The 26,224-nt window shown below is 45.8% G+C and overlaps 1 protein-coding gene across 2 annotated transcripts in view; it reads right to left on the minus strand.

Annotated features, from left to right (window-relative positions):
- Positions 1-925: 925 nt before the first annotated feature.
- The window catches only part of P32 (complement C1q binding protein P32), a 76,939-nt gene continuing 51,640 nt past the window's right edge, over positions 926-26,224 (minus strand). For both annotated transcript variants that reach the window (XM_075684124.1, XM_075684123.1), the window contains exon 6: positions 926-1,295. In XM_075684124.1, coding sequence (XP_075540239.1) covers positions 1,146-1,295 — 150 coding nt within the window. In that variant the 3' untranslated portion in view covers positions 926-1,145. The remainder of the gene's footprint in view (positions 1,296-26,224) is intronic.

Raw genomic sequence — 26,224 nt, forward strand, 5'->3', positions numbered from 1 at the left:
ATTCACCAACCAGCCTAATTCGACACGCTACCATCGTCATCATTCTGTTGTGGTCATTTCAGTGTCATCCAAATGTCGTGATACCATCAGGATCATAGAATTGTCATGCTATTGTTCTCATGCCATCATCCTACAGTTGTCATATTCATCATGCCACTATTGTCAAGGTGTCATCATTTTTTTTCTTGTCATTTCAGTGTCACACTATCGTCATGATACTATCATTACAGAATTGTCATGTCATCATCCTCATTGCATTGTGGTCATTCCAATGTTATTTCAATGTTGTCATCATTCCAGAATTGCCATCACTGCTGTCATCGTCAACCTGTCGTGGTTGTTCCATTGTCTTCCTTCCATCATCGTCAGTGGCGAGATCGCATGTTCAAGCCATACCCTCAAGCTTGGCTCCTTTTTTCGGCACAATCGCAAACATTGCACGAGGCTACACATTGTGCAGGATGAAATTAACCGCAATTTTGCACATAAAGCTAAAGCTAAATTGCTACACATAAGACTTTTAAGCTTTGTTTCAATGCACATTAAATAATTTTGTCTTGTAACCCAGTTTGGGCACTGGGTGTTCCAGCTTAATTTTGACCATTGAGGTTTGCCCAAAGCATTATACTTGAATGCTTTTTCATTGTACCCTCAACACTGGAATGAAGCCGCTGTGGTCAGGAGCCAAAGTCAAGACCTCAAACATAGCAGAACACTAGCCACTGAGTTGCTGCTGCGAGTAGCTAGAAGGCTGAAACTCTCTATCATATAATTTCACTCGACAACCCACGGTATTACTCCTTTCGCAAATCCGAGTGCTGTCAACTGATGCTTTCAAATGGCCCGATAGCATATTCCAAATTACTGAAATGATGTCACTAGCATCAGTGTTTTCTTCAGAGCACACACTAAAGTGTACACACTGTTTCCGCAGTAACATTTATTGTTTACAATTAAAGAAATTTTTGTATGTGTGAACACAGTGAAAGCTTCAGCAGAATACACACTAAACAGACGTATTAGCAACATAATGGACTGCGTCCACATCTGCTGCTTACTCACAGGATATAAATGTATCTACATCAATACAGGCATGGTACTACTAGAGTCCTTGCGGACAGGCTTCATGATGATGAAGCACAGCTCTACTTTTTTGAGACAAAGTCCTTCAGCTTTTCCAGCAGGCCAATGTAAAGACTATGTTCATAGATGGTGCAGAAGTTGACAAGATTGTAACCAAACTCGCTGGAAATTCCACGTTCCTCAAGCATGTTCATGAGCAGGTCATACAGATACTGAAAGAAAGAACACAGAAAAGGACCATCACACACTTGGCACTTATTGCTAAAGCAACTGCAGTTCTCTGGCAACAGTACCATTGTCCAACAAGCAGCCTAGCTAACAAAGTAGAAAGAAAAGCCTATTGCTGCAATTTTCAACATTCTGCTGTTTTAAAAGGTGACAACTAAAAAGTAGCAGTTTCACCCGAAAGGTGAAGCATTGATATCAATAGCATGTATTAGAAAACTGCATGAAATAAGGCTGACAGGTTTATCAGCTGTGTAAACTGCAATAAGAGTTCACTTACTAAATAAATTAACAAGCATGGTGTCACAAGCACACAGGAAACATGGACAAATTTCAATCAATTGTGAACACTCAGTGCCATAACACTAGCGTGATGAAGAGTAATGCATGTAACATAGAGCAGTAAGGACGAGGGACAAGTTGAGACAGGACAAGTGCATCATGCCAGAACATGCCCAACATGCCCAAAAATATTCACTTCTGAAGTGATCAAAAGTGCAGGCAGAAGGGAGTGAACATGTCATACTGCTCTCTTGCGTCAACGTGCCCCTGAAGCTTGAGATAGTGTGACCTCCAACATTAGGAGTGTAGGACGACAGCAAACAAGCCCACCAGCTACAGCCACTCACCCAGCCTTTACACCGCAGATTACCATTTAGACCGTACTAGAAAATTCAGTTTTGCACAAAAGGCGAAGCATTTGATAGCAACAGCAAAACACGTTACACAACTACACAAGGTAAGGTTCATAGCTTTATCAGTTCCAAAGGTTGCAGTAAACATTCGCTTATCAATTAAATTGGCAAGTGTGGTGTCATGCAGGCACAAACATGAACAGATCTCACTCTACAGGGTGTCTACCAAGTTGACATTTCCAAATTCCGAGTTTTACAGGTTTTCCCCGAGCACCTTTGCAATATTCCCTGAATGAGCCAGAACTTTGTTTTATGTCAAGACAGGCTGACACCATGTTGTCCGATGCTGTCACTCTCTAGTAAGCAAGTTGAAACAAAGAAATGACTTAATCCAATTTGAATAGTAAGGAGTAATATCTATTTATTTAAAGAGAAACAGAAGGAAGGTGTTAGTAAAATGCACAGCAAAAAAAAAAAAAGGTAAGACCCATGCCAAATTGAGTAAAACATTTTCCAATACGAATGAAAAGGAGATGCATACATAAGTAAATATTTTTGAATATGAGCTATTTCTGTCAACTGATAGCAAGCTCATCGGTATGAGGCCTGAACTTAGTCACAACTAAGATTCTCTCTCAGCAGCTGGGAAGTCAACCTTGACTGTCCTGACATACTCTCAGCCCGTACACATCTCAGTGTTGGGCTTCACTGCTTTAAAGAGTTTATATTGGTTTGGGTGAGGGACACCTGCATCACGGCGTCAGCCAACACTTTGTTTTTTGAGCTCAAGCTCCTTCAAAGAGGCGGCGGCACGCTCCCTTTCCAGTTAATTCCTTAGTGCATCGGTCCTTTCTGTTTTCATCCTCCTTCTGCCACGCTTTCACCCCACGGATCATTTGAAGCACCTTCTTGGTCAGTTGTACAGTCAACGTCCGATTTTTCGGACTTCCTAGGGGCCGCAAAAACATCCGAAAAATCTGGCAGATCGGAAAAAAAATGAATGCATGTGTTTAACTGCAATTAAGGGCTAAAATTGACACAGGCACGTCCGAAAGAGCTCTTAAGGCCTGCCAGTGCACTTATCAGGCATATCGGTGCTCGTACTGTGACAGGAGACAGGGGTGCACGCGTGTATAATTAAGGAATACATATCGTGCCCCTTGAAAATTGCCCCTTCCTACGCTTGTTATGCTTCACTGCTTAACACTGCTGTACTGAGGCAAAGCTAACTTTCGGAGACTGGCATTACGCAACGCGTTGTGCTCTGCGAGCTTCGAAGCCAATCGCGAGGATTACAAAGGCAGAATCGGTGCGATTGCTGACAGCGGCGAATTCTTTCAATGAAAAACACGGCACCGCACGCCAAGAGGCAGCTAGGCTTAACGTTGCCGCGGTGGTGGCTACGGCTGCCAGCGGATCTGCGTGCGTGAGTGCCAGTTCGAGGCGGCGAGATAATCAAAATGGCGGCTGTGGTGGCTTTGATTAATGCCATTTCAGAGCTGCAGTCAAGGCAATATACATTGACTATATGGAGTACGTGGTGGTGCCTCAAAGCCGTGCGAATTATCGGGAATGTCCGAAAAATCGGGCGTCTAGAAAATAGGTCGTTAACTACTCTGACAATACATCGTGCCGATGACGCGGCGTCTATGACGATGCTTTGCGATTCCTCTGTTACTGGAGCCAGCATTAACACGACTTTCGTTCCCTTTCAATGAAGTTGCAGCTAATTTTCCCTGATGATTGCGTTGTCTATCAAACTATCACTAATAGTAATGACTGCATTTATCTTCAAAATGACCTGAACATTACAACCTGGTGTGATCAATGGTTAATGGTACTAAACAATAATAAATGTAAATCTATGTCAATTTCCCGCAGCCGTAATCGGCATGGCTTTCTCTACACAATTAATGACATCCCAATCGACACTGTTACCTCTATTAAGTACCTAGGTATTACAATCATGCACGATTTAAACTGGTGCTTGCATATAACTAACATCATATCATCTGCTAACAAAACCTTGGGATTTCTGAAACGCAATCTCCACAATGCTCCTCAACAGGTAAAACTGCTAGCATATAAAACACTAGTTAGGCCAAAACTCGAATATGCATCACCCATATGGCATCCTCACCAGATTTACCTCAGCAACGCATTAGAAGCCATACAGAACCGCGCTGTAAGATACATTCACTCGACATATTCATATGATATCAGCGTATCACCATTAAAAGTAGAGTCTGGTTTGGACACACTAGCGCACTGTCGCCATATCGCAAGCTTATCATTATTCCATAAATTCTACACCAGCTCGCTTCGCCACGCACCTTACATTGTACCACCTTCACGCATATCGCTGTGCACAGGCCACCCACTAAATGTTGATCGCCCTAGCGGGCGCACTGTCACCTGCTCGTCATCATTTTTTCATCGTACAGCTAAAGACTGGAACGGCCTTCCCCACCACGTCGCTGCCATCACCACCTCATCTGCCTTCGTGGAAGAAGTGACGAGTATTCCGTCTGTAAAATAACATAGTGGGCAACCTCCTGTATTTTTGTACCACCCACCCCTTATTTAATACCCCGCAAGGGGTCTTTAAGGTAATAAAATGAAAAATGGAAAATAGAAGCACAAATCCCGAGAGTATTTCCAGACTCTGTTTCCTGTTTCCAGACCCTGTTTTCCTGGTTGGTAGACACCCTGCTCTATGACCGCGAACACTCGCAACCCAGAAATGGAAGCAGCCAAAGAAGTTTTGGAGCACGTTTGGAGCAGGAATTGTCTGTTTCGGAGCAGCTTGGTAAAGGTCAATATGAGTGAAATACAGGCATATGAATGTGTTCCTCATTTGACTTTGCACAACACTATTAGGTTATGGCAGATCAGTTCTGCAGAAGCCTGCAAAGCGAGCAAAACTCATGACAGGGAAAAACTGTCATCCACTTGACTGTAACTAGAGGTGTGCATAGAGACGCACTGCCACCACCAATGCAAACTGGGCGCCGCGCCATTTTAATAGGAATAAAGATTTCTTTTATTATAAGTCAATCCAACTTAATCTAAGATATCGTGTTGTCTTGTTTAATTCTTTTGCCTGTTTCAAGCATTGAATCATGTAACAAAGGCGAGCAATGAACAACACAATACAGTCGCTGACTGATTTTCCGGACTCCAAAAATTCAGACATGCTCCATTATTTGGTCTGCTTCGCGGCACCGCCATTCTCCCCATAGACCATAATGTATAACAACTGTCGAAAGTTTGGACACCTTGCAACCTCTCGTCTGATTTTTCGGGCACTCCTTGAGCCAACTCGATCGGGTGCATGGTTCGACTTGCTGAACACCATTTTTGTTTTGAACGGAGCCTCCTTGCAGCCCCACGAAGTGGCGCTACTGCAAATCCCCGCTCATCATCATCATTTCTGCCTGGTTAGATGGAGTGGTTTTACAGCAGTTTCGGTTTCAGCTTAGTAAGCCATGTCAAGACAATCCAGCAGCTGATTTGTTTCTTAGCGCACGACGCTGTGAGTAGGCCACGTTTCTCGTTTGTGCGACTGGTGTCGGCCTGGTGGTGTTTGCTTTGTGTGCTGTGTCGAGGTTGCGGTGATCCAACGCGGCATACGGAACATAGCGTCAAGTGTCTAACGGCGCCGACAGTGCCCGCGCAGACTACGCTGGGGAATGCCGGCAAGCGAGTGCCGGGAGGCCTAAGATTTGTCGCCTTCCGATGTGCTCTCTATTGATGCAGAGAATGTTCTGCCGAGACCTGCGCAGTGGTTGCATTGCGATTCCGGACACCGTCTCATTTGACACTTTTACAGGTGCTGATACTGCTGTACTGACATGCGCAGAACTCGACGACGGCGAGATCATTCGTCAGGTTTCTGCAGCACCGCTGGACGATGACTCTGAGTCGGAAGACGACGCACCATGTGCTACGCTGCCATCGCATGCAGGGCGTGTACAAGCAATGACTGAGCTTTCAGCCGCCTATAGTGACCGTACGACCCTCTCCGAGATTCACGCTTATCTGATTGCGTGTAAAGGGAACAGCGTGCAACGGCGCATTCACGATTTCTTCAAGCCTACTGCCGAGCCTGAATAAGTGCATGGAAATAAAGGATATCATTTTTTTTCTTAATCTGCTTTTTCGGACACCTGTTTATTCGGACATTTTTGCAGTCCCCGTGAGGTCCGAATAAACGGTCGGCAACTGTATACACAAAAGTAACCCTGCTCTCCACGTATCTGCGCATATGTCGTAACAAGTCTGCGCAATGTGAGATTCTGAAGGTTCTCCTTCAAAAGAGTAATATGGCGAAACGAGAACAAACAGCGGCCTCGGAACATCGTAATCACGGCTTGAGGGTGGTGGGCACTGTAGTTTCGGGTAGAATCGGCTATATGTCTGATAGCGGCATGAATGTGAGAGATGCAACTTGTAGCAAGATAGAAATTTATAGCCCCGATGTGTTTAAGATGCCGGTTAAACGTTTTCGTATTATTCCGGCCATTGTATTAGAAGTTTTTCTATATTTATGCATCTAAAAAAAATATTTTTACAGGTCCACAGCATGGTGCTGTTTATAGCATTCATATAAAAAATTGAATGCAACTGACACCGATAGGTGGACTGAACTATTAAAACAGTTTCGACGTGCAGGTTAGAAAGAACTTGTTTTTCCCTGGAAATACATGTGTCACGTTGCGGCGTTATTAGATTCGCCGAAGCACCAATCAATGGCCGCCAACGGGTCGTAGGAATAGGAACCAGCGAGCAAGACGGTTATTGCTGGTCACTCTGGCAAGCGACGAAAAGAAGTCGAAGGCAGGTTTAGAGATTATTGTCTTTTTGTCATCGGTGTGGCCGTTACGCCCCAACGGCTTTTTGTAGGAACCCCCGTGTATTCTCTGCCCCGTGCATGCATAGAGAAGCTTACTAAGGCAGGGGTGTGAATACTTCGAAATATGTGGTGTCTCTGAGCAATCCTGTGTCCACGAAGTGATGACAGTGTATGTGTGCCGACAGTGCCATATGGCCGGCTCCCGTTGTTTCTCCTGTTTGTGAATGGACAATAGAAGCCCGCCACAGACTCAAGGGTGTGCGTGTGGTGCAATACAAGTGCGTGACCTCTAACAGCCGGTGGGGAATTACGCGTTCCCTCGCCCCTAATTAAAAGGGCCATGGAGCCATGGCCAAGACCTCGGGAGCTCCTCCCAAGGTCTCGGGTGAACAGGATACAATTGGTGAACTTGATTGGATTGTCACCAACTGTTGCCGTTTCCCAACACAGGAACTAGGGAAAGGAGAAATTATTTAAACACAGGTTTTAGAGCGAGCGAGGCAGTCTAGAAGCTGAGCCTACAATCTGCTGAAAAGCGTCAAAGAGCTAGTTCCGTTGTCGTGTGTCAGCGATCTCGGAGGCAGGAAGATGTTGCGAGAGATCGGGTTGGGAGATGCAGAGTAGCACAGCAAACAGGTTTTAATCACACTTTACCCAAAATTCCAAGAAAAATTCACCCAAACTAAAACACAATGAAGGAACGGTAACACTTATGCAACCTACTTATTGTATCTACGACGGGTAGCCTCCATCCCCCGAAGCAGAGTTGGGCCGACCCGGCGTTCCCCGAGCTCAGAGGTAGAGGGCAAGCGCGCAAGCCGAACGTGCGACTCGCTCTCGGAGGAGGAAATGGCAGATGCGAAACCACCTGACTACTGCCAACGTCCGATGTTTGGTCGAGACGCCAGCATGCAGTGGCCTAGGTTGCCTACGTTACGGTGGGCCGTTGCCAACAGCAGCGACGCGGCGCTGTGATGACGTTTCAATCTCAACGACTGCTCCGACAACAGGGCTCGGAGCGCCTCAGAGCACTCGAAGACAGAGGAGACTAACTGAGAAAAACCAGCTGAACGCATGGCGCGCACCCACTTTCAACCAGCCGAAGACAACACCACTCGCGAGAACACTCCACAGTGCTCAGAAACGACCAGCCGAAGGTGGCGTTAATAATCACTAAATGTGTCCTTATCCATGTCTATGTTAGTCCTTGGTGTTGTCCACGCAAAAGTCAGGCAACCCTAGCCTATGGCAACGACGCTACTTGAAAGCGCTGTTCTTGCCGATTTTTGTCATCGCAGCCATCCAGTATCACCTGGGCCACCTAGCCGTGTCTGAACTGCGAGTTACTAGTTGAAGTAAGAGACGACAACCCAATGTCTGCAACGAAGCTCACGGTAGTTCCCCCTCAAGTTAGCTCAACCTGCTTGAGGGAAGACGTTAGACCTAGACTCCCAGGAAACCCAGCCCAGCAATCACATTCACCGCAATGAGATCGGCTTGCCAGCATTGCCGTCGACTCCACATTTTAGGGACTTGTTGCTTCTTTTCTTTTGAACTCAGTTTAGTTGACGACCGTTAAGCGTGTTTTGTTTAGTGTTAATTTCTATATTTACTGTTAACTGTTCGTTCTATTTCTTTCGTCTTCGTCATTGATTTTCCGTATTTACACGATTGTAAGTCGACCACTTTTTTAAAATTTGAAAGTCTGAAGCTGGGGGTTCGACTTACAATCGAAACCAAGACATGGCCCTGCCAAAAAACCAAGACCAACAGGAGCTGCAACGTAGTTACAATTTTATGTTTGCTCTATGGCCCTACCCGTATCTTTTCACTATCCCGCGTGTTTGCTCGCTTTCGGAAGGATTTTGCAACAGTTTTGAAAGTTTTACAGTGCATGCAACACTCATGAGGGGGGAGGGGGGGGGGGGCGATAGTTGATGGAAGCGCCGCTGTTCCCATTTGCGGCGGCACCCTCAGAACGGCGGCGCATTTAGGGGAGTATCGGTAGTTCATGGAAGAGCAGACACTGCTCGCAGGTTTCTCTTTCTCTGTTAAAAGGCACTGGCATTGGTTTGACACGTTCCACTTCACTGCCGGCTACGTGCTACTTCTATGTTTCCCCAGTCGTCATGAGTGCTCCAGGCCCACTAATCGTTCAGCACTTGTTCACAGCAGCGTTCAAGAGAGCTGCCATCCTTTACGCCGAAGAAACAAATCACTGCACAGCAGGCCGCAATTTCGATGTTTCTGAATGGGTTTTACGCCGAAGAAACAAATCACTGCACAGCAGGCCGCAATTTCGATGTTTGTGAATGGGTGGTGTGAGAGTGGAGACTGCAGCGAAGTGAACTTTTCACCTGTGACGGCAAGTGAGAAATTTCCCATGTGCCAAAGTCTGGACGCTTTCCGGAGCTGTAGGCCAAGCTTGCGGCGTACGTTGCTGAAATGTGTGATCGGTCCCTGCCAGTGAAGTGCGACATGGTCATGAAACAAGCCCGAACCTTCACCTTAATTTTAAGGCCCTGCTCCGCCTTGAGTACGAGTGGCTGGCGGCAGAAGACCGCGAAATTATGCCAACTAGACCTGTCAAAAGAGCCTCCCTGACGGCTGCGTGTGGTTGGGTGCATTCGGCGTGGGCTGCTGTTCCACAAGATGTCCTGGTGCGGTCGTTTGCCAAATGTGAAATTTCACTGGACCATGACGCGCTGTGGGACCGCAGCAACGATGACGATGGTAGCACTAGTGAAGACGAGTAGTCCAGTGACCATGTCAGCTACTAATAAATTTTCGTTATCAAATGCGCCCTCGGGTATGCTCTCTCTTATTTTTTTTTCCGGTCACGTGATATGGGGGGGTCGACTTACATTCGAGTCGACTTACAATCGTGTAATTACAGTAGTTTAAGTGCATGTGTGTTAGTGTTCTCGTGTTTTTTGTGCTTTGTCTAAATTGTGTGTCATTGTCAGTCAACAAATGAATTTTTTTTCTTTCTTTCTCCTATGCCCCATAGCTCTAACGTCAACTGTCTGCAAATTGATAGAAAGGATGCTACACACAAGAATGCAGCACTACCTCGAATATGTACAACCGGGTTTGCATCCTGCGCAGGCAGGTTTTCGGCCGAACATGGGCACACATGACTGCCTCTGGTTGCTCCGCTAGTGATCAACCGTAAGTCTCGCAAACAGATGCCTGGCTATATTCTTGCAGTCGATATGCATAAAGCATTCGATAACGTGAAACAAGAGGCCATCTTACAGGAATTGGCAACCAGGTACCCTAGCCAAAGAACATACAATTGGATACATAGCTTCCTCCAAAGCAGACCAATCCAGCTCCATGGCAAGGCACCGGGATGGAGTCCAAAGACCTATTACTTGGATAGGGGAGTGCGCCAGGGCTCCATCCTCGGACCTATGCTATTCAATCTGGCCATGACACGTGTGGAAGAAAGTCTTGAGCCAGACACTTCAGCCCGTTTTACTACTATTTACGCCGACAATATAACAATATGGATGGAAGCGGCGGATTATTCCAACATACAGAGCATGCAAACTGAACTACAAGCAGTGATCCTGAGCCTTAGCAACACTTTAGATAACCTCGGACTGCAACTCTCGCCAGAGAAGACAGAATTGATCAGCGTAGACGGAAAGAAAGCAACCAATGTAAACGAGCAGATCACTACATATCGGCCAAAGTGATTTTACGTCGGCCAATGGGCAAATTAGGATTCTTGGAGCACAGATTGCTAGCTGTAACAGCCCCCAGCTATGGATTCGCACACTAAAGCAAAAATGGAGACCGCTGTTGCACATGGTTAGACGAATATCGAGCAAGTATGGCGGAGCGCGTCAGAAAGCGTGCTAAACACTTGCAAAAGCGGTCGCGGTTGGAAGGATTCTTTACAGGGCACCCGTGTAGGAATTCTCTGAACGAGACTTTGGCGACATCGAAAAGTTACACAGGGCCACCCTCCGTACGATCACTGGGCTACCGAAGCACACGAGGAACGAGGACCTGCTCAAGCTCGTAGCGATTCCACCCATACGGGACATAATCAGTGAAGCACGAATTTTATTTATTTATTTATTTATTTATGGTACCCTCAAGGCCCGAAGGCATTACAAAGGGGAGTGGGAAAACGGGAAGTATAACAATAAAGTACGGAAAATAAACAATGCAGTGTGTTAGCAATCACTAATTATACAATACTATGTAATATCTTGCCCAATATTTGTAAGTACGACAGACAATGTAAACAAAGTAGCATCTTGATAATTCCTGTTAGTACAATGTTAACCAGTGTCGTCCTTGAATGCGATCCCGGTTGGAAAACACAACCCAAGGAAAACAGATCATGGCATGGGATAAACAAGTCCATGTGAAGCCAGAGCCCGCGGAAGCGACCATAACGCCACCATGGGAAGCACCACTGGGCATACAGAGGCAACAACGCCCTATCGCCAGACGAAACGTGGAAGCTAGAAAAATATTTGAAAAGAGATTGGAATTAAGAACACCGCAGCACACCATTGACATCTACACGCACGCTGCAATCACAAACGACGTAGCAAGCATGGCCTGGGTTAGCACATCTGCACCCCAACACAATGGCTATCACACATGTCAGCTTCCTGGGGGTGCAACCTTGCACGCTGAGCTCTTAGCTATATGGGGAGCGGTCAACACCATTCCCATTGACATGGGAGACATTGTAGAGCAGAGTGTGCGAAATAATTATCAGATCCTTACTGATTCGTACGAAGCAGTGGCCAAATTAACGGGGCCTACGACAGATGATGTGGTGGCCAACAACACCAGAAAAAAGCTAAAGAGAATACAGGACAATGGGACAAATGTTGAAATCCTATGGACACCGGGGCATACCGGAACGGCTGGGGGAAACGCAGCCTCTCACGCAGCTGCCGCACAAGCGGGTGGGCTTCATTACGCTTACAGCTCCCCACACTTTATTTCTTCGCCAAACCCCGCAGACCAAAATCCATACCTAAAGATGTTGTCCGAAGGCTCTCCTAGCAGAGCACTGATGCATTACATTCGTACTAAAATAAAAGCAGACAGTAAACGGAGATTATTAGAAGCTACACCAGTACACGTGTTTGACGACAAGGGCTGGCTTACTCGCACGGAAGAGGTTTTTTTGAATAAGGTTACGGCCAACGGTGCATACACACCACACATACTTGAGAAATGACACCAACCCAGACAAGCTACGATTGCGAAGACTTATACCCGATACACACATTGCCAGGAGTCATGCAGAGCAGACTTGCAACACCTCATTTGGAGCTGTGCAGCTTTTTCACAAGGGAGATCCAACATTCAGCATTTACTACACGGGAGACATTAGAACACTAGGAATTGCAATACAAACTAACCCTGAAACACAGAAACCCATTGCGACATATGGCAGACAAAGTGGCCTGTTCCGAGTAGTGTAGAAGGGGTCGATCAGCCCATGTGAGAGCGGCGGAACTGAACATGCACCTGAGCCTGCATAAAGTGGAAGATCCAAAACTGAGATGAAGATGTGCTTCAGCCAACAGTCTGGGAACCCACATTCCCTTCCCTCCTAATCCCCATCAGCGGCCTAGAGCCGTCCCCTTCCTTAAAATGAAGGCTTTATTCATTCATTCTTTCTTTCTCCCGACTCCGGCTCTTTCGTTGTGTTCGCTTGAGTATGGAACGACCAACCGACTTGTATACCCCGTCGATGACTTCGTGCCGACGGCGAATGGGTGACAAGCCGCGACAATGTGCATCCAAGCAATGTCTACATTTCTACTAATCCATACTTCGTTCATTTAGCCTGGTGACGACGAGTTAACAAATTGAGCAAAATTGTTTTCTATTGCATCATTATATATCTCATCATCAGCCCATTTTATGTCCACTGCAGCACGAAGGCCTCTCCCTGTGATCTCCAATTACTCCTGTCCTGTGCCAATCGATTCCAATATATATAGGATCGCGAATTTTCTAATTTCATCACCCCACCTAGTCTTCTGCTGTCCTCGACTGCATTTCCCTTCACTTGGCACCCATTCTGTAACCCTAATGGTCCGCCGGTTATCTAACCTACGCCTTACATGACCTGCCCAGCTCCATTATTTCTCTTAATGTCACTTAGAATATCAGCTATACTCGTTTCTTCTCTGATCCAAACCGCTCTTTTTGTGTCTCAACGCTATACCTAGCATTCTTCAACCTATCGCTCTTTGCGCAGTCCTTGACTTGTTCTCAAGCTTCTTTGTCAGTCTCCAAGCTTCTTCTCCATATCTCAGCACTGGTAAAATTCAGCGATTGTGCACCTTCCTTTTCAATAATAATGGTATACCTGCCAACCTGGCGAGATAAAAAATCGGGAGACTTTTTATTCGCGCCAACAAGGGGGCGAGGGGGTGTTTCGTTCAAACTTTCAGGCAGTGTTCAATGAGTCCTTTTGCAGGACCTTGCAGTAGCAGACTTTGTTCAGTTCAAAAATTTGTCAGAGTAGCTTTGTTCAAAACGTGGTCCAGAGTGACGGCCCTTCATCAGCAGCAGGTGTTGGTTGTGTTCCACTGTGACGAGTGGAATTCAGTCCTAGTTTGTCGCGCCATGCTAAAAATCCTCTCACACTCTGCCTTGCTATGCGGTATATCACGAGTAAATCGAGCATCACCTTAGCAACTCTGTGAAACATGTTTTCGATAAGCGTTTTTCATTTTTCCAACCATAGACCACTGCACGTCCCACCTCTATTCATTCAGAATGTCCTCTTGAAGACTGTACACCTGTAGTGTGCCAAACTCAGCTTCAAGAGCATCTAAAGTGTCTTCAGCAGACTGATTGGTATCACGGGGCAGCAGCTGAGGGAAATTCTGAATAAAGAAACGAAGATTCAAGAGCGATGCCTGTGAAATTAATTTCAGGTTGGCCACCTCAGCATTCTTCAGAGTTGCGTCCACATCCATAACGCTTTGCCTCATCGCATTTCGGAAACATTTTCCATAGAAGAGGCCCCCCCCCCCCCAACGTGGTCACTTACACTAAGGGTAGGTAGTGTTCGACGAAGAATCCCGCAAACAGGCACTCCACATGTATGACACTGTAGTCGCAGTTGTTCCGGAGAAAGTTCAATATGTTGTCTTGCTGCTCAGCGGTGCGAACTTAGCTTTGATACTTTGTCATGGAAATGTGCAGTTTCAAGTTGCCTTTGCCACCGTGAGACACGCTGATGTCACATCCACACGTACAACATGCAAAATGTTCTTTTCTTGATGTCGAAAAGCAGGAAAATTCAGAAGTATAAGATGGCAAAAAATTCCGCAAATACCTTTTCTTGGGCTTTGATAGCGCCATGCCATCAAGCACACGAGGATTGTAACTTAACACGGTGCACCACACACACACAGCCTAGCCAACACTAATCATACACACAAACAGCAGCAATAAGCTGCACCATGGAGGAAGGTACGCATGAAATGCAAGAGCTACATTGGCTCTGGCTTTGGTTGGCTTACTAGGCACCGTAGTCGGCTGCTTAGTCGATGATACCAATGGTGCTAGTGAGTGAATGAGTGAGTGAGTGAAACAACTTCATTTGGTCCACTATAGATGTAAGCAAACTCCACGTCACCGGGCTAGGCCCACTCGGGGACCATCAGGTGGAACCTGACGGCCCTCTCGCGAGCCCTCTGGACTGCCAGGATTTGAGGTCTGATCCTGGGCCCTAATAAGCTTCATCATTTCCTATTGAGTGAAAGGGGGACAGGCAGAGGCACAGCCCCACAGGACATGTTCAAAGTCCGCATAATCACCACACAGAGGGCAGTCCGGGCTTGGGAACCGTTCGAGGTACATTGTGTGCAGTGCCGCGGGGCTCGGGTAAGTGCTTGTTTGCAGAAGTCTGAGAGTGACTGCCTGGGCCCTGCACAGCGAGGAGTGCGGCAAAAGCAGGAGTCTTCTTGACAGGTCGCCCAGGAGAGGACGCGTTGCCCAGCGCACGGTCAGTCAAACCTCGTGCAGCCGAGTGCGCCTCCTCGCTGGGGTTGATCGAGGCACTCTCAATCGTTCCAAGGTGCGCAGGGAACCAGGCCAAAGAGTGATGTTTCATGCCTTTGGCACTTTGGATGATACGTAGGGCCTGGGGAGCCACCATTCGCATCTGAAAGGCCCTGACAGCGGCCTTAGAATCCGAATAAATAGTGTCATATACACTGTCCGTCAATGCAAGAGCAATAGCAACTTGCTCTGCAACGCTGGAATTAGAAGTGCGGACGGTAACGCAGCTAAGGATTTTAGAATCACAGTCGATGACCACTGAGGAGAAGGCCTCTTCTTGAACGTACGAAGCAGCGTCTACGAAGCATGTTCGGTCCTTGTTCAAGCGGGCACTGGCGAGCAGAGCTTTACCCCTGGCTTGTCTTCGTCCTTCGTTGTAGGTGGGATGCATATTTCGTGGCATCCGGTGTATGTAAATCTTGGACCTTACGTTGCTGGGCAGCTTCCCAGCGTCGAGACTGACGACCGTGGGGTTGCGTCCCAGCTTGCCAAGTATGGCTCGGCCCGCTGGGGTACCGGAGAGTCCGACAAACTGGGAAATTTCTTGGGCTTCAACGATTTCTTCGAACGTGTTGTGAATTCCCAAATTGAGGAGGTCTTTTGTGTGCGTTCGGATGGGAAGGCCGAGGGCAAGCTTGAAGACACTTCTGATTAGGGCATTGATCTTGTTGCGCTCCGATACGAGCCAGTTGTGCATAGCCCCTGAATAAGCGAGGTGGCATAGCACGAAGGCATGGATAATCCGGATCAGATTGTCTTCCTTGATTCCGCGGTACTTGTTGGCAATTCTTCGGATCAGGCCGAGGGCGCTTTCGGTCTTGGAACAAATGCGTTTGAGGGCGGCTCCATTGGGCCCGTTTCGACTCGATAAACATTCTTAGGACCCTGATAGTGTCTACCCGCGGTACTGGGGAGCCCTTACCGGTGAATAATGTAATGTGGCTCTCTGCTGCTGGCTTCCAGGACCGGTGTGAACCGCCTCTGGGCCTCTTCTTGTAGAGCAAGAGCTCGGATTTAGCGGGCGAGCACCTTAGCCTGGTGGGGATAAGATACCGCTCAGTCACATAGATGGCCTCTTGCAAAGCACCCTCGACCTGCCCTTCACATCCACTGGAGCACCAGATGGTGATGTCATCCGCGTAGATCGTGTGGTTAATGTTCGAGATTTTGTTCAAGGCCCTTGACAGGTTGATCAGGCAGATGTTGAACAGCGTCGGGGAGATCACTGCCCCCTGAGGTGTTCCCTTTGGCACCAAGCTGGATTTCGTGGGTCGAAAACTTGTCAATCTTGAGTCTAGTGGACCTTGAGGAAAGGAAGGAGCGCACGAAGTTGTACGCCCGTTTGCCGACATTACACTCTGTCACGCTCTTGAGAATAAAGGCGTGCGATATGTTGTCAAAAGCCTTTTCCAGATCCAAGCCGAGAATTGCCTTAGTGTCGGCGGAGGTAGAGTCAATGATCTGGTGCTTGATCAGTCTCATGGCGTCCTGAGTCGAAAGCCCCGACCGAAAGCCAATCATGTTGTGTGTATAGCATTCGTTAGACTCGAGATGGTCGGTGAGGCGATTAAGCACGGCGTGCTCGGCCATCTTTCCAACACACGACGTCAGGGAGATGGGCCTTAGATTGTCGATGCTCGGCGCCTTACCTGGCTTCAGTGTGAGTACTGTGTAGGCTGCTTTCCAGCTCTTGGGAATGAGGCCGCTGCCCCAGATATCATTCATCTTGTGCGTAAGAAACTCGAATGGTGCTAGTGTGGCGGTTGTTGGTGATGCTGACGATTACGATGTGGTTGTAGATTTCACGGTGCCGGTTTCGCAAAAACCATCCTTGCATAAACAGAGACCACTTTTCGAGAGACATAAGACAGTGATCATACAATCGGAAAGCTCATTTAAAATCAGGAGTCTCCCGGGGCGAACTGGGAGGGTTGGCAGGTATGTAATGGTAAGCTTCCAGTCAGGAGCTGACAATGTCTGCTGTATGCACTTCAGCCCATTTTTTACTCTTCTGCAAATTTCCTTCTCATGATGAGCGTTCCTTGTGAGTAATTGAACTAGGTAAATGTACCCCGTCACATACTCTAGAGGCAGACTGGCAATCCTGTGCTCTTGTTCCCTTGTCCGGCTATTCATCATTATCTGAGTCTTGACGTAGTAGTTCTGCGGAAACCCGCAAGGTGGAGAGAAGCAATGAATAAAGGGAAACCTTGCGGGTTTCCGCAGAACTACTACGTCAAACTCTTGCCTTTGCTTCGTGTTGTCGACAAATTCGACTTCGCCCTACCATCTGCTAGCCGCCTGGTTAGCTCAGATGGTAGAGCGGCTGCCCCGGAAAGGCGGTGGTCCCGGGTTCGAGTCCCGGACCAGGACGAATTTTTCTTCAACTATGAGGCTTTTCTTTCGAGGAACCCGTATGGGTTTCCTTTGTAGCAATTGCTACAAAACGGGTGGATGTCTCATTTTCCCTTTATTCATCTGAGTCTTCTGCATATTAATCGTCAACCCCACTATTAAACTCTCTTAGGTCCTTAATCACTTGTCCAGTGTCACAAGTCCAGTGTTACCTCTATTCTATTGGAAATTATCTAGGTGAATATTTTATATAGTACTGGGAGTAAGCTAATAGGCCTATAATTTTTCAATTCCTTAACGTCTCTCTTTTTGTGGATAAGCATATACAGTCAAAATTGAGGACGACGCAACGAGCTATGGAAAGAAGAATGATGGGTGTAACGTTAAGGGATAAGAAAAGAGCAGATTGGGTGAGGCAACAAACGCGGGTAAACGACATCTTAGTTGAAATCAAGAAAAAGAAATGGGCATGGGCCGGACATGTAATGAGGAGGGAAGATAACCGATGGTCACTAAGGGTTACGGACTGGATTCCAAGGGAAGGGATGCGAAGCAGGGGGCGGCAGAAAGTTAGGTGGGCGGATGACATTAAGACGTTTGCAGGGACAACATGGCCACAATTAGTACATGACCGGGGTAGTTGGAGAAGTATGGGAGAGGCCTTTGCCCTGCAGTGGGCGTAACTAGGCTGATGATGATGATGATGATGATGATATACAGTCAACGACTGAATTTTCGGACGCCCAAATTTTTGGACATGCCTGATATTTCGGATGTCTTCGCGGCACCGCCACGAGCCCCATAGAATCAGTGTATAGGGACATCTGAAGTTTCGGACGCTCGATCCCCCCGCCGTCCAATTTTTCGGACTTTTTGACGCGACGGAAGGTCCTTTGGCTCCTCGCGCAGCGCCCTTGCAAAGGAAATCGACTTGCAGCCGAAGCATATCACCGCTTTGAACCACAACTAGCCGAATCTAGCCGTCACATACCGATTTGGTCTGGCCACGCTAGCTATGTTCTTCGCTGCAAATGGCCGCACTTCCGCTTCCGGTGGAGTTTCCAGAGCGGAGCTATTTCGTTTGTTTGCGCAGGCCACATTTTGGTTAGCGTGGTGTCAGGCCCCGCACACTCTCAAGTTCAGCAAATGGCCACAGAGGGTGAAAAAATCAATCAAGGCGCGTTTCAGCGTAAGCGCGCAAGTGTAGCTACTGTAATTTGGTGGCATGCTTTAATTTGTGCTTTCTCTGCTAGGGGCGCTGAATATGCTGAATTTTTTACTTTACACAAACCATTGACAAACAATCGAGGTGTCTAAGGATGTTTTTTTACCTCAGGCAAATAGGCAGTTGAGTTTTTTAAAAATTTGATTGTTGAAGCTGCTTTTTAGTCATAGTGTCAAGGTTTTTGTACTTGATTAACCACCAACAGCCTATTACTATCGATGTGTTTCCTGGCCGTTGGCGTTAGAATACTACGGCGGTAAAACATTTTGAAAAGCATGCTGGTTTCGTCTGCGAGTCATTACATAGACTTGCTATAAGAGGTCTACTCTTGGCAAAAAATAGTGCCTCGTTTTGTTTAGGCGTTGATTATCATAATGAATGCGGCGGAGGTTGAGGGAGTACGCTTGAAGGTACGTTTTTATGCCGTTGATCTCCATAACACCGTGAGTACGCAAACCGATGTCACAGAACACCCGATGCATCATTGTGTGTTCTCCGTCGTCGCTTGTTTGCTGTACGCCTACTAATTCTTAATTTCTTCTTCAACTGTTGTATCCTCCTTTTGTCCTTGTTCTCTTGTGCTTCACTTACAGTATGTTGTTCCGTCAGCTGTAATGCGCATTTGCAAAACCAATACATGTTCGATAAGACGCAGTGGTTATCATAAATTCACCACACTTATATTAAGCTGGCACATATGGTTCAGATACAGATACCTGTATGCGGACTTGCACGACGTTGATGCGGAGGTTAGGATAATTATGACACCCGTAAAGAAGAGGCAGCTGACGGCCGTAAGCTGTTGCATTCTTTCCGCCAAACTACCCGGCCTGGTAGTGCTGTAAAGATGCTGTATAAAAGTGACACGTGGTGACAGGGAAATTATTATACTTAGCAGCCGACCGCACGTTTTGTAGCTTAGGTCTTCTTTCTTGTGCGTTTGTGCTACCCTTATTAATGAGCCATTTCTTGACTATGTTCTTGACTATGTAACCGCATTTGTGTGGATGCGTAGACGTGTGCTTTTTGTTGTACTTGTAAAATGCAAATAAAATATTTTCAGGCTTACTCAATCTTTGGTGTCGTGTGTGTTTATTCCAGTCGAGGCTATCGTCCCACCTGGAAACCGCATTCTGTCAGTAGCCATACACGAAATGCAACAGCTGGAGTGCGGCGGCACAACTCGGAGTAACGGCGGCGTAATAAACGAAAAACCGCTCGGGATGCCCTTAAAGGTCAGTTCAGAGTGTGCCTTAACTCGATATGACTCAGCGCTACATATATTTATATATGAAGGCGCTACGTTTTCCACACAGCAACCAAACTGGAGAGAGCACGATCGAGGCGCAGCAGCCATACTGTGCCAAAATCCCATTTCCGTTTCCTGTTGTACAGTGCCATCTGTGGTCGCATACTTTAGTTCACGATGCCACCGCTACACTTATTTCCGTTGCACTGTGGAAGGTACAGTTTCCCTTCTCTAACTTTGTATAGGTGTTCTGTGGTGATGTGTGGTTGTGCTGTTGTGTCAAGTGTGCTCTGCGACGCTAGGCCTAGGTGCTTTGACGCTCGTCAGCGAACTACACTGTTCGCAACTTGAGGATTTCGCTTGCCTTCGATGGCCCCCACTCCGTCTTCGTCGTCCTCGCCGATGGCATTGAAGCGCGGAAAGCAGTACCGTACCCACGGAAATAACTTTTGAACAGTTTGTTGACGCTGACAACGAGCTCAAGTTCTGTGCAGAACTGACTGACGAGGGAATAGTCCGTCAGGTTGTGGGGAATTCAGAAGACTCCGATGTTGAAAATGAGGAGCCAATGCCTGCGCCGCCTACAAGCGCCGAGTTGATGCGAGCACTGTTGACTTTTTTATCGGTGTACAGTGCTGACAGTGCCCTTGCTCAGATCGAGGCGAATATGATCGCATGCAACCGGAACACCGTCTAAACAACAATGAACAAGTTCTTCAAGCCACTGCAGCAATAACACTGGCTGCCCAACGATGCACACGTACATAATAAACCGGCAGTCCGCTGCATACAAAGTTTTTGAACGCCTCTTTTTATAGGACCTTCATTGGTGCCTTGGCAGGGTTTCGGAAGATTGGTACTTCGCCCTTTACTTCTAGATCCGAGAAAAAACTAAAAAAGGTGCGGTTTTTTGCATGCATTCATTTTTTCGGACTGCCTGAATTTTCGGACATTTTTACGTTCCCTAGAGGGTCTGCAAAATCGGTCGTTGACTGTAATTTATGTATTCTTCCAGTTCTCTGGGACCCTGAAGGCGATAAACACTTCATATAGAAAGCCACCAGTTTTTCAAGCATTATGCTTCCTTCATCTTTGATTAAATTGACTGCTATTCCATCTTCTCCTGCCGCTCTTCCCAATTTCATGTTCTGCAAGGCCCTTCTGACCTCATCGCTAGTTATAGGAGGAGTTTCTATATCCTGTTCATTACTGTTTCGAATGGTGTTATCCCGAGTCCTCTGGATACTATACAGGTCAGTGTAGAATTCTTGCGCTGCTTTTGCTATACCTTCCGATATACATCTTCGTTTGTCCTATGCCAGGTTTCTTTTTCATTGATTTCATGCCGGGTCCATTTTCTTACGGCTTCTTCAGTGTTTCTCGCGTTATAATTTCGAATATTCCTTATTTTATCTTTTTTGATCAGTTTTGATAGCTCCGCGAATTCTATCTTCTCTTGAGTTGGACACTTTCATTCTTTGCCGTTTGTTTATTAGGTCCTCTGTTACTTGGGAGAGCTTGCCTACTGGGTGCCTTGGTGCCTTACCTCCCACTTCAACTGCTGCCTCTGAAGTCAGCCTAGTTACGGTTTCGTTCATAACCTCTATGTCATCTTCATCTCTCTGTTCTAGGCTGCATATTTGTTTGCAAGTAGCAGGCTGAACTAGTCTGCTTTTACCCTTACTGAGTCTAAGTTGGCCTGTTTCTTCCTGACCAATTTTACTTTTTGTCTCTTCAAATTGAGGTGAATCCTAGCCCTTATCAACCTGTGATCATTGCACTTTACCCTACCTAACACTTCTGCATCCTGCACTTTGCTGGGATCGGCAGAAAGTATGAAATCTATTTCATTTCTTGATTCACCATTATGGCATTTCCAGTTCCACTTTCTGTTGCTATGCTTCCTGAAGAAGGTGTTCATTATTTGCAGCTTATTACGTTCCACGAATTCTACCAGCATCTCTCCTCTAGTGTTCCTAGAATCGACGCCATACTTGCCCATTGCTTCTTCACCAGCCTACTTTTTCCCCACTTTTGTATTGAACTCGCCCATTACTACAGTACACTGAGTTTGCACTTTTCTCATCGCTAAATTCACTGTCTTCATAAAACTGATCTACTTCATCACCCACCATAAGTGGATGTGGGAGCGTAGGCTTGTACTACCTTTAATCTATACCTCTTATTAGGTTTGATTACGACTACTGCTGCCCTCTCATTAATGCTGTAGAATTCGTCCAAGTTGCCCACTATAAGCTTACGGATTTGGAATCCTACCTCATATTGATTCTTATCTGGGAGACCTGTATTGCAGAGGTTATGGCCGTTAGTCAACCGTTTCCTCACCTCACCAGTTTTTCAAATCCCACTAAGGCCAATGATATCCCAAACAATGCCTGATAGTTCCTCAAAGAGTCCTGCTAAGCTAGCCTCACTCGACAGAGTTTGGGTGTTGAAGAAAAGGTGAAAAAAAAAAAAAAAGATGTTCACCTGGGACAGAAAAAAAAGTATTTTGATTCTTTTTTCTTCAGGGGAAAAAGGACGTTATAAGAAAAGTTACATAAGCAAAGGGTGATTAATATTCAGAAACAGTGATTTCACTTATTGTCCAATCGGGAATGTGCGTTGCAACATCTGCTGACTGGTTGACAGCTTAAGAGCTGAACCCAGAAAAAATTGATCATAGAAGAGATCTTTTTTTGTTGTTTTTTTGTTTTTACATAAAGCATACTATATAAACACACTGTCATTCGGAACAAGTGAAAGCAAGGGTAACCTACCTAGAGTGTGTAACGTGCGTCGGTGCTGGCTTAGCAGTTCTAGACGAATTTGCTGACTCTTTCCTCAATGGAAAATTATCTCATATAAACTGAGGCACAGCAAAAAAGAAAACAACTGCGACTACGACGCAAGAGCAAGGCTCCGCAAAATTAAGAGAAAGGAATATACAAACACACTCAACATAGACGCCTTTAGATATGTGCCCAAATTTTTAAAAACATGTTTGCTGAAGAGCAAGACTCACAAAACGTTTTGTATTTCTTTTAGTTGTAACACCTCTGTATTAACGTGATAGCATTAAGGAGCCTGTGTCACAGAAAATCCAGCGTCCAGCGTCGGTCTGGCAAAAAAAAATTTCTAACTAACACACCCAGGCCGTTCATGTGACGCAAGGAATTCACTGAAGTAATTGAGTTTCTCAAGCTAAGATATGTGAAAAAATCATAAACTACAACTTACATACAACCTACAGACACGATAGCTCTCAGATTGTAATTTGAATATGCAAGAAAACATAATTCTGCTACGCGAAAAATGAAACAAACCCCTTTTCCAGCGTTTCGACAATGCACAGACTGAAGACGGCGTCTGCCATTTGTGCACACCGGCGCGTAAATATCTCAAGAGTCCACGAAGCGGCACGCCTGCTTCCTTGAAACACTTCCAGATGGCGCTCGCCTCCGTCGCATCGCATCCCATGCAAGAGGCCACGTTTTGACCAGAAAGCCCGCCTTCGTGCACAGCGTTCACCACGAGCATTTCCCAGTAAACATTACGGTTACACATGCTACAGTTGCCAGGAAGCGTGAGAAGCAGTCAGGGATCTTTGAATGCTATCACGTCCCTCCAAATTTTTCGGCCTGTATTTGGCATGAAAAGGCCAGAATTTCAACAAGTTTAACCAAGAAGGATGTAGCGAAACGGCTTTTTAAATATGTGGTTTCGGTTTCCATGCCGCCGCTGCCTCCGACTAGAAATGACCACCATGCCGCCGCTGCCGGTCGGAATCTGCACGAACCTATAACTGTAACATGAAGCTACAAAGGAAGCCCATAAAGGTTTTTCAGAAACCACCATTACATATATAATGAATGTGCCAGCTAAATGTGGCCAAGGAAAAAATAACTAAAGGCTATCTGTGAACAGCACTCTCTCTATGTTGATAGACTTGTGCTAATGCTAGTACAGCATTCTTTTTCATTGTGAACAAGCAAGTAATATTTAATTTTAATGAACTAACATTTATTACTTATGCAAAAGTGTCAATGCAAAAGTTGTGGAATACGTTGAGAAATTACCACTAACAGCATATATAGCGACCTAAGTATTGTGTGATCTCTTAAAAAAGAAGAGAAATCCACATGACGAGTCCCCGCATCAGTAATATAATTGGTATTACAGGTAAATGTCTTCATCAGTGCATTGTGTATATTACAAACATTCAAACTTAAGCCATGGTCTTGTAACGATTCGAAAAGTGAACTACTACAAGATTGTGCTACCTTGTGTTTGACAGGAACCGAAGATGCGAGCCAAAAACTGGTGATGCAGCGAGAAAGGAGTGCAGTCGCTCGTTCCCAGTGCCCCTATTTGACAAGGTTTGCATAATGATTGACGCAACCTTTTGTGTGCAGATAGATGTCTTGCCATGCGACAGAGGCGTTTTTCTAGTTTTTATTTATTTATTTTACAGGCTTTCTTTCTAATTAAAATGTCTTCAAAAATCCTAGGTGGTTTTAAATGCCGTTAACAGTCATTTCTCAATGATGTCTATAGATTACATAAACTTATAAATTTAGCTAATTAAATAAGTCCGTGCATAATCAAGAGAAATATTCAGTGGCCCCCATGAAGAACACCCATCAAGGCACAGTGAACGCCATTCACGTAGTAGTACCCTCAGGTAATTTTTAATTCTAGGCTACCTTCAGTAAAGATGTCAGACTACCACAGAATAAATGTGAAGTTCACATACTGGTCATTGCATGTTTGCCAGTATTTCGCATCGCTTGCCAAGAAAAAACGAAAATATTTTTAACAAAGGGACACAAATTTTCATTAGATTTCCGGCATGCTTCGTCGACCAACATTTTGAAAAAGCTTGATTATTCAGGCTTATTCGCAGTTCCACTACAGGCGCCATAAAGCTAGCGTAATACGGCGACCAACATTTTGTGCACTAAACAATGGCCTATTAAAATTTTTGTACGCGATCTGTGCAAGTTGCGTAGTGAAGATTGTTGCCGCAAACGCAATTTCGGAGGTTTGGGATTTTGCGAACATTTAATTATGACCGCAATTTGGCCGCTAAGGTTGACTAAATATTAAACTTTACAACATCGGCTTGCTTTCTGCAGCAGCAAGAGCCTGTTTGTGTGTGGTGTGGCCAGGCAGAAAGTTGTGTAGCCTGAGTGCACATATGAATGACTATTGCAGTTGCCATAGTATATTTATGACTAAGAAGTTTCAAAAAGCAAGCAAGTCGTCTGTCGCTATGCCGCACTATTATCCCAGTAACCAGACCTGGTGCTTGTGCGAAATGGATTTAGAACATCATGCGCATGGCGTTTGCCTGTTGATCGGTGCAGATGTACCAACAGGGTGCCAAACTGAGTGCTAAAATGTATGATGAAACTGATGAGATACACACTGAGCAGACTATACGACCTTATTCATTCAGCGCGGCTTTCATGAAACGAATAACAGTTCAAATTATCTTTAAGGGGGGACGTGGCGTTCAATAACAACTTTCTCATTTCTTCGTGAATTTTTATGAAAATTGGCAGACTTGTCATCAACGTTTCTGTGATACTACTGTATAAATTTCATAAAGATATCTTTAGAACTTTTTTATGTATAATATTTTTATTCTTCTGGCCTTGTTCCAAGGCGGAATCTCATAAAAAATATGATAGAACACTTGTGAAAAGCACTGTGCACTCCAAGATGAATGGTTGAGGTCGTGACATTCTTAGATTTTTAATTTGCAATGCAATTCTTTTAGTTTTCATTTTTAAAGAGGTGACTGTACCACAGGCGTTTAGGCTGTGAGCAAGTAGCCAAATCGTTAATTGTAGTAAAGTCAAACTGCAAAAGCAACAGTGTCATGCCCTGGACACTACATCCAGGAATACAGGGAGAAAAACGGAACTGCAATAGACCTAGTGGTCATGAAGAAATCAGTGGTACAAGCAAAGCAGGAAGCAAGAAAAGTCATTTTGAGAAGAAGGCTTTTCAAAGGTGTACCTTAGATTTTACACTATTAAAAGGCACCGAGGTTGTAGTCTTGTGTCCTTTTCAGTGCGCGGCTTCTTGAGTGCCCGCCTTTGGTTTGGTGTGCCTTGCTTGACTTTTTTTTCCACAGGACATCCTTTTCCGCTGCTGTTCGAAGATGTCCCGGTTGCAGTCCAAGTGTTGCACAATACTCACCATACGCATGGCGGGCCCCAACATTGTATTTGCAGACTGCCTCATGGACAGGTGTCTATCGCAACCAATGATGCGTTTTTATCTTTTGGCAGCAGTGACCATATGACCGAATGAAGGCTTTCTGCAGCGTTTTGGGTTTTTTTCCTTAGGCAAAGGCTGAGGAGCTGCATGTCAGAAAGGCGTTGGTACACGGGCAGCAATGCATCGGAAACATGCTTTCCAAGCCAGTAATTGTGAGGAGATGGAGGCTTCTCTGCTTCTGCAGCCTGATGTTGGCGCCAACTTTTGGGCCCCTGCAGGCAAAGGTCATGATGGGGGTC

Source organism: Dermacentor variabilis, chromosome 3 (assembly GCF_050947875.1).
Source record: "Dermacentor variabilis isolate Ectoservices chromosome 3, ASM5094787v1, whole genome shotgun sequence".
NCBI lineage: Eukaryota > Metazoa > Arthropoda > Arachnida > Ixodida > Ixodidae > Dermacentor > Dermacentor variabilis.